The 13,209-nt window shown below is 39.9% G+C and overlaps 1 protein-coding gene across 2 annotated transcripts in view; it reads right to left on the reverse strand.

Moving 5' to 3' along the window:
* Positions 1-624: 624 nt before the first annotated feature.
* Fem-1 (protein fem-1 homolog B) overlaps positions 625-13,209 on the reverse strand; it is a 79,553-nt gene continuing 66,968 nt past the window's right edge. For both annotated transcript variants that reach the window (XM_067146734.2, XM_067146732.2), the window contains exons 5-10: positions 12,467-12,788; positions 12,241-12,384; positions 5,980-6,197; positions 5,038-5,154; positions 3,313-3,419; positions 625-2,125 (exon numbers count right to left, since the gene is read on the reverse strand). In XM_067146734.2, the coding sequence (XP_067002835.1) occupies positions 1,968-2,125; positions 3,313-3,419; positions 5,038-5,154; positions 5,980-6,197; positions 12,241-12,384; positions 12,467-12,788 (1,066 nt within the window). In that variant the 3' untranslated portion in view covers positions 625-1,967. The remainder of the gene's footprint in view (positions 2,126-3,312; positions 3,420-5,037; positions 5,155-5,979; positions 6,198-12,240; positions 12,385-12,466; positions 12,789-13,209) is intronic.

Consider the following 13,209-nt stretch of genomic DNA (forward strand, 5'->3'; position numbering starts at 1 on the left):
TCAATAATCAGTGACAAAATGAGTGCCTCGCATAATCAGGATTATACTGTACTACCTACCTAACTATTTCACTTCTCTGCGTCTTCTTTTAGCAGCCTATATCTTCTCCAAAATCTCAAAAATTTTCAATAACAAATCTTCCTCTGTCAGGACCTTAGTGTTTATAATTAACTTCTGACATGTTGTTCTACTTCACTGTTATTTTCTTGTTTCAGAACATACAAACACTTGATGTGGGTGGATCTTATACTAATCAAGTTAAAGTCTGGCCAGCAAACAACTGACACATCCCACTCTGAAGAGTCTAGTGTCAGACCTAAGACGAAACGCTGGTTAATAGAGCAAACGCCGGAAAAGCCATCCATCTAATTTTTGATCAAACAACTAACTCCCTCACAGTTTTTGAAATATGAGGTTTACGAGAGACAATTTGACTCTTTTGAACAATTCATTGTTTAGAGAAATAGGAAGTGAACAAATCATTGTTAAGAGAAATTCTTAAAGCATGTAACTTAAATTTCTCTCTTGCTCAGGGATGTCTTGGTAAGATACGACAACTAATAAAAACAAGGAGAATACCACAAAAGGATGGGACAGTTGAGTACACACTGGTATATATCAACATACAAGAAGAATAACAATGTAATAATAAAACTCATATACAAAATAACAACAATTGAGCAACTCGAAATATTACAGTCCATACACAAAATTCCTTATATCACAAAGAATTTTGAAACAAAAACTCCTTAATATATACATTTTTCATTGAAAATATGCCCAATATGAAAGTAGACATTAGTTGACATATGCTCAGCTTGAATGTGCAAATTCAAAGATTCTTACACAGTGGTTAACGTTTCTTAAATTCACATACTTATGCAAAAGCATATTTTTATCTAAAGGTATACATACATTTACAAGCATAATTTTCACAAATTTTATACATATACTTTACAGCACCAGAAATTCCCACCATCATCTGAACATACAAGAACCGACAGCAATACCGAGCATGTACATTTATAAACTCTTCACATCTTATTTGATAGCTTCATAATCATACAGATCAATAGAAGTGTCGAGATAGGAGCAGTGGGATGATGTTCATCATCCCTTGGAAGAGAAATAGGAGCTGGATTTTAATAGCAAGTACATAGAAAATAAAAAGAACTGCCATGAAAATCATTTGAAAAAATAATGGCAAACTCCAGCAAACACTGGAAGACAGGAACAAATAATATGCAGTCTTAGATCATATCCTGCCTTCAGAGGAAAGATATTGCAATAAAATGTACATAATGAGATATCTCCACAAACTAGGACAGCCAGCTCATCCACGATGCTTAATGACAGAAGACCACAACAGTGGAATTCTAAGACTAGAGTGGATTAAAAATGATAAATTCTCTGTTCAAAAATTAATTCTCCAAGTTACACTGAACCACCTCAATAAGAAGGCCCCATTGCTGACAATAAAATACTGATGAGAACAAATATAATTACATAAAGGTACAAAAACCTGATTTTGACAGGAATAGTCAACAGAAATTTAACTAGCAATGAGGCAGAAGAAAGATTAAAATTGAACTAAAAATATTGTGTGGCATAACTCAAGCCATGGTAACTATCTATACAAGTTTACAGATCTTTTATAAAAACAAAAAAACAAAGGCTCAACACCCACTGCTCCACTGAATTTTGTATGTCATGTTTACTCACACAGCTTGTCAATTTTACTCAGTTATTAACTAACTGCAAAGCACTTTATACAAAAACTGTAAAAAAAACCAATAACAGACTAGTAACAGCATTACAGAAACGCACAGATAAAATTCACAATCTCTTCTCCATAGTTCGTGAGAATGGAAGTTTTTGGTACCACAAATTATTTAGGAAGAGTATCGACGAAACTAAAACAATCGATTGAGAATTGCAAGTGTCAGCACACTACACTAGTTGTTGGGTCATCCTTGTTTCACGCCAGGCCCATGTAGCTCGATGAAACTTTCCAAGGACTGCGGTACTTGGCCCTGATACGTCAAATTGTATGTTTTCACTGCCTTCGCAGCCATGCACTTCAGACTGATTTTGGACTGAGTTCTAAGGATAATTTCTGCAACACCTAGAAGAGGGAGACCATTAGTAAATCACAATTTAAATTCTCAATACTTATATATCCAAGACTCAACACTCCAAGTTTGAACGGATGATATGAGGGTGGATTGAAACATAACACTTCTTTTAAGGAAATAGTTAACAAGTTAGATAACAAAAAAATATGCACAAAACACCATAGGTTTTACCTATTTTTCCACACATGAAGACATTTCTCTCATTACAACACAAAATTTAATATGCCTTGTTCATAAAAGGGACTGCCTAGCCAAGGCAGTAAAGGCGTGCTCGGTTCGCCCGGAAGGACGTGGAATCGAATCCCCGTCAGAAAGTTGTAAAATTTAAGAAACGAGATTTCCACTTCTGGAGGTGCATATGGCCCTGAGGTTCACTCAGCCTACACCAAAAATGAGTACCAGGTTAATTCCTGGGGCAAAGGCGGCCGGGCGTAGAGCTAACTACTTTACCCCATCACGTGCCGCAGTTAACAATGGTGGAAGCCTTTACCTCCCACTCCTCCAAGGGCCTTTATGGCTTGTATGGAGGTGACTTTGTCTTTGTCTTGTTCATAAAACTCCATTTTGTGGGAGTATAGCCCCTGCGCACGACCAATTTCAGTTCTTCATCCAAATCAAAGCGCTGACCTAAGAATTTCTTCATGACAACTACACCCTTCGTTGTGGCTTCTGTTTGTCCAAAAACTGAGAAGCATGGCTGGGAAGAACTCAGACTTTCACCTCTCTGGACAAAATTACTAGTAGATCAAAGTTTCTGTTCAGATGAAGAAGTGAAACTGGTTGTGTGTAGGTGGCTATACTTGCAGGGAATGGGTTTCGATGAAGAAGGCATATTTGACTTGGTGTCACAATGGGAGAAATGTCTCGAGAGATATTGTTCATCAGTTGAGAAGATCTGTAGTGTTCTAGTGGTGATTACTATTGTTTCAAGATGAAGTGCAACTGGGCAACAATCCTCTCTTTATACTTATCAGAAGGAAAATGGAAGAGGCCATGTACTTCGAAAAATTAAGGTATTCTACCAACCCAATACACAGTGTTCTGGTGCATAATTCTTTGTTTTGCCTACTCATTAAATACATCATCTAAAAAATGGTTGAAGGTTATTTTTCCATCTGCCCTCGTACTTAAAATGCAGCCCAACTAGACCTAGTGAATAGTAACATTACAAACTCACCAGTTGCTGCAGCCTGAAATGGAGTTTTCCCATCAATGTTTACGGTGTCCATATGGGCTCCAGCTTCAGTCAATTCCATTATAATGGAATGTAAAGTCAAGAAGTCACTGAAAGGAATACAATGATGTTTTACTGCACAGACGTAGATGTTATCAAACAAAACCTGTGTATGCTGTGAAACATACAAAGGTTAGTCACAAGGTTTCAACCTTATGAACAGTAAATAGAAAAGCCAGAACTTCAGCAGTAGAATATCATCATCTTAAGTAATCAGTCATAAGAATTGTTAGATCCCATGAAGTTCTTCCACGTTCAGGTGTCCTTTGCTGACGTCTTAACTGCCACATCTTTCTGCTAATGTGTCATTCTCTATAAATCACTACTGATCTGTATTTAGGGCAGTCGCCCAAGTGGCAGATTACCTAACTGTTGTTTCCTAGCCGTTTCTTAAATAACTGCAAAGAAATTGGAAATTTATTGAATACCTCCCTTGGTAAGTTATTCCAATCCCTAACTCCCCTTCCTATAAATGAAAATTTGCCCCAATTTGTCCTTCTGAATTCCAACTTTATCTACATATTGTGATCTTTCCTAATTTAAAAACACCACTCAAAGTTATCCATCTAATAATGTCATTCCACACCTTCTCTCCACTGACAGCTCAAAACATACCACTTAGTCTCCTTTCTCCCAAGTCTCCCCAGCACAAACTTTGCAACATTTTTCTAACACTACTCTTTTGTCAGGAATCACCCAGAACAAATAGAGGTGCTTTTCTTTGGATTTTTTCCAGTTCTTGAATCAAGTAATCCTGGCGAGGCTCGCATACACTGGAACCATACTCTAGTTGGGGGTCTCACCAGAGACTTATATGGCCTCCCCTTTACATCCTTACTAGAATCCCTAAATACCCTCATAACCATGTGCAGGGATCTGCACCCTTTACTTGATGAAGCTGTGTCTCTGTTGTCTTTCCTTCAATGAAATCTACTACTGTCTGCATAAATTGTGAATGGTGCTCTGCATTTCACCACCAGGATAAACACTGCTAGTGTACGAGGTGCTTACAATCTCAAGAAGCATGGATTTAGAGATCGTATCTTTCCATAAGATTTATGTCCGGCTCCATGGCTAAATGGTTAGCATGCTGGCCTTTGGTCGAGAGGGTCCCGGGTTTGAATCCCAGCTGGATCGGGGATTTTAACTTTCATTGGTTAATTCCGATGGCTCAGGGGGCTGAGGGTGCGTGCTGTAGGTAGGGCCCTATAGTCACCGATAGGTCGCCTATAGACCTGCACAAGGCCTATTTGGAGGCCACACGCCACATCATCCTCACTACATTTCAAATGCTTCTAGGTGGTCCATTTCTGCCAAATGTAGCATCCATCTTTCAGAGGCAACAGTTCATATAAATATGTGTAGCAATCTAATTTGTGTGTAGAGACTGGTGCAGTGTAGTGGGCATTTCTCCCTCCCCCTTCCGCCTGTTGAAATATCTTTTTGATACAAAATGGATAATCGGCGATCATAAAATTTTGCTAAAAAAGTATAATTTAATTTCAATTTTATGAATAGGAAACTTTACCACTCAACGGAACACCAATGCTATTTCAAATAAGATAATCCTGAAGTTCCAATAACTATTTCCGAATCCAAAAATAGTTCCATGCTTGATACCACTAAGAAATAACCTACGATTAATTATATAAAAGAAACAAGTCATACCTGATAGGCTTCAGATAGCTGACAATAATATGTAATGGGGTATTCCGATTTTGATCCATAGCATTCACATCAGCTCCGCACTGAATGAGAAGTTTTGCTGTTGTTGCACATGGGAACCTAAAGACAACAAGGATAAATATGAAATTATACTTCACCATCTAACAAACTGTGTGTAAAATCCCAGGCTTGACTGAACTGTACAGGAAGTATTTTTTTTTTTGCTAGTTGCTTTACGTCGCACTGACACAGATAGGTCTTATGGCGACGATGGGACAGGAAAGGGCTAGGAGTGGGAAGGAAGCGGCCGTGGCCTTAATTAAGGTACAGCCCCAGCATTTGCCTGGTGTGAAAATGGGAAACCACGGAAAACCATTTTCAGGGCTGCCGACAGTGGGGTTCGAACCTACTATCTCCCGAATACTGGACACTGGCCGCACTTAAGCGACTGCAGCTATCGAGCTCGGTGTACAGGAAGTATAGGAGCCACCCTCCATCTCAGTTTTATTACAGTCAGGTGGGGTCATGAATAAGCCATGAGATGTTTCAAATCATGATTCATGCAATTTTCAGTGCCCCTCCACTAGATGTACAATCCTACAAGAATGTATGTTCTATAAACAAGACTAATGGAAAGAAACAAACAAAGAGACGAATGAAGCCAAAGATAGAAACACTAAATAGGACAAAGACTGGAACAGGGAGTAACAGACAAACAGGAAAACACAAAATGACAAGGGCAATCTCCAGGGGCTCTCTCATCAATGCTAGCACCTGACGAGCTTGCTTCAGATTATCAGCTTCATCAGACGGGCAGCCACCATCACTCATCTTGATGCGGGAAGAACAGACAGGAAAAGGAAAGAGATAAAATGAATATGAATACAGACTTGCTGAGAAACATAAATAATGAAATTATGAAAAGCAACAAACACACAAACTTACTTGCAAACATCATTGGTGTGGAAGTCATCAACAGGTGTCTCGGCATTAACACACAGATGTAATAGCGTCTGTCCATCTCGCATAGCCAGCTGGAGCTGATTTAACCGGAAGACTAGACGATTTATATGAAACTCATCCTTCTTTGTACCAAATTTCATGAGCTTTGTGATAATAACCAATATATACAACACTGTAGTCACATTGCTCTCCAACTCCTCCTGAAACACACATCAACATATTGCTTAAGGCAATGTTGTTTGCAGATGACACTGAGAAATGGGGAGGAAGCACAAGGTCAAGTAGACATCTGCATGTATGTCCAACCCTTGTTCCATTTCTCTACGGGGTTGGGTATGAAGCGAGATAAATCTTCGTAGCAAGTTTTACAGATGATGCCCTTCCCGATATCAACCATATCAGAAGGAGTTAATGAGATGAAATGAACGACAAGATGTATGACAGTAGGAAAGAAGAGGGTGAAGCCTGGTGCCAGCACATAGCCTACTCCTGTCAAATAGCACCAAGAGGTCTGCTCAAGGCTTAATGTCTCAATCCAATGGACGAATCTTCATCAACAGCGTCATATGCCCTCACTCAATATGCACACTTCCAAGGGCTTTTTAATTGAATCCAGGCTTTTGGCACACTATCTAGTGGTTAGAAACTCCACCACAATCTCTCCTACTCTGCCAGCCAACATTCTGATGATGAATTATTTTTTTCAACCAACGGGACTTGAACTACTAACCACAAAGTCAGACCATGTTAGACTTCATGCCTTAATGATCTGGCACACAGGCAAGCTACACAGTCAACAAGACATGTTAAGTGTGGCCTCCACGGTATGCACTAGCCATGCATCTTGGTGGGTGTGCTATTTACCAAGTGATGAGCCCAACTTACCACACTGGGGCGAAATGCTGGCAACCAGGAATGACTTAGCTGGAAAATTTATAATGTCCAATATCGGACCATTTATATTAGTATTATAAATTTACTCATTCAGAACAAATATTTTAGGTTCCCTATGGGAATCAACATCCATATCATCTGATGGCCAGCTAGGCATCAATTTTTGAAAATGAGACAAAGTCTCTCATAGTGCATCGGCACTGCCGGTGGCTCCAGGTAGCCTATGCAGTGGCCTTCACGGTATGCACTAGCCATGCGCCTTGGTGGGTGTGCTATTTACCAACTAATGAGCTCAACTTAGCACACTGGAGCAAATTGCAGGCAACCAGGCATGAGCAGCTGGAAAATTTATAATGTCCAATAACGGACCATTTATATTAGTATTATAAATTTACTCCTTCAGGACAAATATTTCAGGTTCCCTATGGGAATCAACATCTGTATCAATTGAAGTGATGTGCCGAACAGGAGTCTAAACACCAAAATCTCTATTATGAGTAAATTGCAAAAAACGCCATCTTGGACTGGAGTTAGATCCCTTTTCCGTGCGAGACAGAAGCACAGCAACAAGTTCCGAATTCTTCCACACGACAACGCCACTATGCACGAAATTCCATATAGATCCTTATTTTGATGAAACCTCACTTTCAGAAAAAATGTCAGATCCCTTTTCGGCGCATCGCTTCAATTTTTATTTTCTGGTCATTAGTAAGCAATTTTGCGACCTTTTCAATACCCATTACTGGGCTACCATAAGATAAAAATATGCACCACACTAGTAAACTTCACACGATTAAGTTCCTAATCCATAGGTAGGCTACTGCGCGACAAATGTTCACTAGCCTTCACTGTATCACTCAATAGAATTAATTTCTAACTTCCGAATGGTATGCGCAATACAAGCGCAAACTGGCTAACTGGGTTATTCGGCAATATCACTGAAAACCAACAAGCAAAGGCATGCTCCCCAGAGGTGTAATTTACCCTGTAAAGTTCAGGAATTCAAGGCCTTCTCTCATTCTCGTGCAACATTCCCCGGCCTAACTCCTGTGGCGAGGGCTTTTAACTGTGTTCGAAATCACGTCCTTTCAAAATGGATAAAGAAGAACGTTTTCAGGGCTAGATTGTACTACTGGGTAATAGCGAAAATTTGTAACATAAGTGAAGTATTTTTATAATATAGGTTTAATATGAAGGTAATCACAAAAATAAGGTCTCCTGTTTTTTATACATACATAGACCTGTTTATTTCTACAATGGTTTACATCACTTTACAGTTTGAACATTTAGCTATTTTTCTACATAATCACCATTTCGGTCGATGCATTTTTGTAGACGCTGGGACAGTTTTTGTATGCCCATGTCATACCAGCTTGCCGCCATGCTATTCAGGAAGTTGTGAACCTCATCTTCCACCTCGTCGTTGGTGCTGGCACCTATCTTGCGCACACCTTCCGGTATTTCAACTTCTCCGTTAAAATTCTGTGAGCGGCGCTCCAGGAAACCTCAGGAACCAAAATGCAGAGATCATCCAGGGTGATCCGCCGATTTTCACGCATGATTTGTTCAACCTCGACGACTGACTCGATGGAAATTTACGGTCTCCCACGCCTTTGTTTGTTGTGAATTTCAGTCCGACCGGCTGCAAACTCTCTACACCACTTACAAACATTTTTGACATCCATGCACTTGGCGGTAACATCCAACAGGAGCTCCATTCTCAACAGCTGTCAAACCGAGACCGAGTGCCTCAGCACGGCGCGGTAAACACTCTTCATAATATTGCAACCAACACCCACACGAACAGAGTTCTGTATTTATAAAAAAAAATAGGAGACCTTATTTTTGGGATTACCCTTGTACGATGTTAATCAGGACTTGGAATTTATGACCTGCTAAATGAGAAAACCTCTTTATAAGGAACACAATAATGATGTTTCACTGTATTGGTAATTATGGGATGAAAATAAGTGTAGAGGAAATAGTGTTGACTAGGAGAGAAAGGTACTGTAAAATTTGGGTGACAAGACCCTGGAAATGTGGAAATCTTCAAGTACTCAGGAGGCAAGTTGATGAAGGATACAGGATTGGGCATGGATAAAAACATTTTACAAGCATATGAGGAATTTGATGTGGAAGTGTAAAGAGGTGATTCCCATACTGACATGCAGCAGAGCTCCGCAGACATGATGATGATGATGCCTGTTTAAAGGGGCCTAGCATCTAGGTCATCAGCCCTTAATGGTAGGAAATGTGACAAAATTTAATGACAATTTAGAAATCCTAAACTCATCCACTGACCAGAATGAATGGATGAATATGAATTTAAAATAATCATTGGATCCAGCTGATACTTGTTTTCTAAAGGGGTCCAAAATCCAGGTCAACTGCCCCTCATAATGATACCTATAACTAGGAAAGTAAGAACCATGGTATTTATCACGTAGCGGTACTAATCATAAGTAACGTAGACTTACGGTGTTCCACACGTTGAGGTACTACTCACAGGTAATGTAATATACACAGGTAACACAGACCTATCTATGGTGTTCCTCACATTATGGCACTACTCATAGTCAACGCAAACCCATGGTGCTCACACAGGTGTACTAATCACAGGGACTCGTACTATTCTGCAGTGTTCCTCACATAGCAGGTTCTAATCACAGGCAACACAGACCCACGGTGTCGCTCATATAGTGGTACCGTCACAGATAACGTAAGCCCGTGGTGTTCCGCATGTAGTGGCACAGTGGTTCTAATGTCAGGTACTGTAAAACCCATTAAAAGTGGTACTACTCACAGGTAATGTAACACACAGGTAACTCAGACCTATGGTATTCCTCACATTACGGCACTACTCATAGCCAACGCAAACCCATGGTATTCCTCACACAGGTGTACTAATCACGGAACAGTGTATTATTATTTATGCTAGTTGCTTTACGTTGCACCGACACAGATAGGTCTTATGGCGACGATAGGACAGGAAAGGGCTGGGAGTGGGAAGGAAGTGGCCGTGGCCTTAATTAAGGTACAGCCTTGCCTAGTGTGAAAAAGGGAAACCACGGAAAACCATTTTCAGGGCTGCTGACAGTGGGGTTCGAACCTACTATCTCCTGAATACTGGATACTGGCCGCACTTAAGCAACTGCAGCTATCGAGCTCGGTAATCACGGAACAGTAGGTAACTCATGGTGTTCTTGCGTGACTGTACTAATTACAAGTAGTCTCATGGTTCTTATAGAATCATCCCCTGGTCACCCCTTATGACAAGCAGGGGATACCGTAGGTGTATTCATCTGCGTCCCCCGCCCACATATGGTGACAAGAGAATAAAACCCAGGCCAGTGCAATAACATTTTAAAGAAGTATGTTAGGAAGAACAAGAAAGGACAGATAAGAAATAAGAAAGGCAAGAAGGAAATCAGGATAGAAAAACTTTCAGACAAAATGTAGAGAAGTAAACAGATGTTTAGATATGTCAATGAAGATGGAGGAGGGAAGGATAACAAACAGGATGCTGGGGGCTAAGATTGAACAAAGAATGAGACTTTAAGGTGGTTGGACTTGTTCAGGAACAGTATACTAAGAATGAACCTGGATTGGAACAGTTGAGGAGGAGCAATGGTGGTTGGAGAGAGGAAGATGGAAAGGTGCCACTAACACCCTGACATTGCAAAGTTGGAAAAGGGAAATTGATGATGATAATGATTATTATTATTATTGCTCTTTGGTGGAGTGTTGTAAGGAATGTTAGTGAAAGAAATTGGCTCTTTGGGAACAGTTCAGTATTTAAAATCCCAAATGCAGTAGTCTGTAACCAAGCTTTCTATTAGCATAAATTATGATGAAACATCTCAATGTGAACGATCAGGAGCTTAGTCCTTGCAAAATGTACGCTTTTCTTGAAATTTTTGTATTTTAAACAAAGAATACCATGTTTAATGTTTCAGGCTGAGAAAGCATAAATTAAAAAAACATTCTCAAGCAAGAAGCATATTCTGGGTTGACACAAAAAGAGAATGATTTTGTTAACCAACATGAAGTTGAACTTGCAAAAACTATGATTTAAAAACTACACTAACAAAATATTATTAAAATCAACTGGGCAGAAATCGGGACTATGTTACAGTGTATATTGTGAAATTACTCCAGTCGTTTTGTAAGTATTCTTGATCTTGTTTACAATAATGGACTGTATTATATTTTTTTAGAAAACGTGAGCATAAATAAACAATTTTAAGCATGTACGAGTACAAGAAATTCCTATTGTTTTCAAGTCAGAAATTCTAGTCAACAAATTCTAATAATCTGACCTGTTCAGAGAGGACAGAATGATTGAGACTGTACTGTATATGTTTGGATCAAGTTGCTGCTCTGTACTAAGCTGTTTCAAACATAATACTTTTGAGTCTTGTAGGGTTTGTCATGCTGATCATGCGTCACCTCGCAATCTGCAGGCCTTCGGGCTGAACAGCGGTTTGTGGTAGGCCAAGGTCTATCAAGGCGGTAGTGTGCCATAGGTTCTTATTTTTTATACATGTAATCTCAGTTTTCCACATCTTTATTTGCATGTGTAGTGAAATTTGTAATTTCTTAGAGAATAAAAGCAAAGCAAGGTCATTAAGACCCTTGGAGGTTCACTATGCTGAACCCCTTTACCTCCATAGACAAAACGCTGGTTAATAGAGCCTGAAAAGCCTTACATCTGATCTGTTTTTTGACATGCTCTATTGGTGGAAAAATATCTAATTCCCTCCTTGGGAACTTAGAATTTCCATTCGGAATTGCTAGGCGGGCAATGATTCCATTATGGAGGTTAATCTCCCGTATGCAGTTGTCAGACTGTGCCTTTTATATAGGCTTCTGATAAGTTCACCTGCATACACCCCAGCGTCAGTGGGTAGGGTCTGACACATCCCGCTCTGATGAGTCTAGTGTCAGACCTAAGACAAAACGCTGGTTAATAGAGCAAACGCCTAAAAAAGCCTTACATCTGATCTATGAATTAACCTGGTACAATACACATTTCTGGTGCAAGCCAAGACAACCGCTGGGCCATGTGCCACTCAGAAGGGGTTAGGTTCTTTCTCAAATGTTCTGATTTCCTAACAACGAATCGAACCCGCATCCTTCCAGGTGAACCAAGCATGCCTTTACCCCCCTAGCTAGGCAGCCTTTTCATTACAGAGTGAGCCTAAAGAACTGGTGGCCTGAGTATGTAGTTTTATGAGGAATCTTAATGACAAAGATGCAAACTTCAATTTTAAAAACATTGACATTATTGACTAGGTTTCGAAGAATGACTGCCAGTGACGATGTCACCCAGTTCTCCCGACTACTCACCATCACCTGCTCCACGTCATCCTTCGGCCCAGGATTAGCCAACTTATCCTTATTTCTTTCTAATTCTAGAACACATGCAGCTAGAACCTCTTCAACATGGGAGAAAGTCAGATCCACGCCAACATGAATCATTTGAGAAAACACCTGAAGAAGAAAGAATCAAGACAATTTTACAACTGAAGTATTTGAAATATTACTTTTACTAATATACTGGTCAATGACTTACCTGCGCAAATCGAAGGAGATCTTTCACTACAGACACCTTATTTTGCTGGCGAAGATGCAATGCATGCAACCAGAGTTCAATACATCTGTCGAAGCGAGCATTATCAGCGAACACAGCTCCTCTAAAGATAACTGGGTGAGGTACTTCCGGATTGTGAGTGCCTAAAATGCGTTCTCTAATGGATAAAGATTCCATGTGAAGAGCATTTTGGTTCCTTTGTATCGCCTCCAGTTCGTCTAGCGTTTGGCACTCCACCCAGTTCTCGTACGCCGCCACAGGTTTGGCCGGCTGTTTTAGGATAATATCAGCAGGGTCGCTATACCTTTGCAATGCAAGAACAATGCAAAAAAATTAGGTAATTTCAATCTACACACTAAAGTCCATAGTTACTTTGAAAGTTATAATATATTTATAAACAAATTCAATATTTATGTAGTAAGTGATGTGATATATAAGAAAGATTTCTTAAGCATTACAGCAAACATGCACTCTCCCAGCCAGTGTCTAAGACAATCCAACTGGATAGTCTTCTTTCATGAAAATATACACAGTGAACTTCTCTGTGGGTGATCCGGTTAGCAGGTTATTCACGCCAAAAAACAAAAAGTACATCATTTCCCACATCTGAGCTAGGATTCCTGCAAGTCAAACTGTTAAAAAACTGCAGCTTCTTTTAACAATCTGCTTTACATTGCACCAACACAAATAGGTCTTATGGCGACAATGGGATAGGAGAGCGCTAG

The sequence above is a fragment of the Anabrus simplex genome, chromosome 5, assembly GCF_040414725.1.
Source record: "Anabrus simplex isolate iqAnaSimp1 chromosome 5, ASM4041472v1, whole genome shotgun sequence".
NCBI classification, from domain to species: Eukaryota; Metazoa; Arthropoda; class Insecta; order Orthoptera; family Tettigoniidae; genus Anabrus; species Anabrus simplex.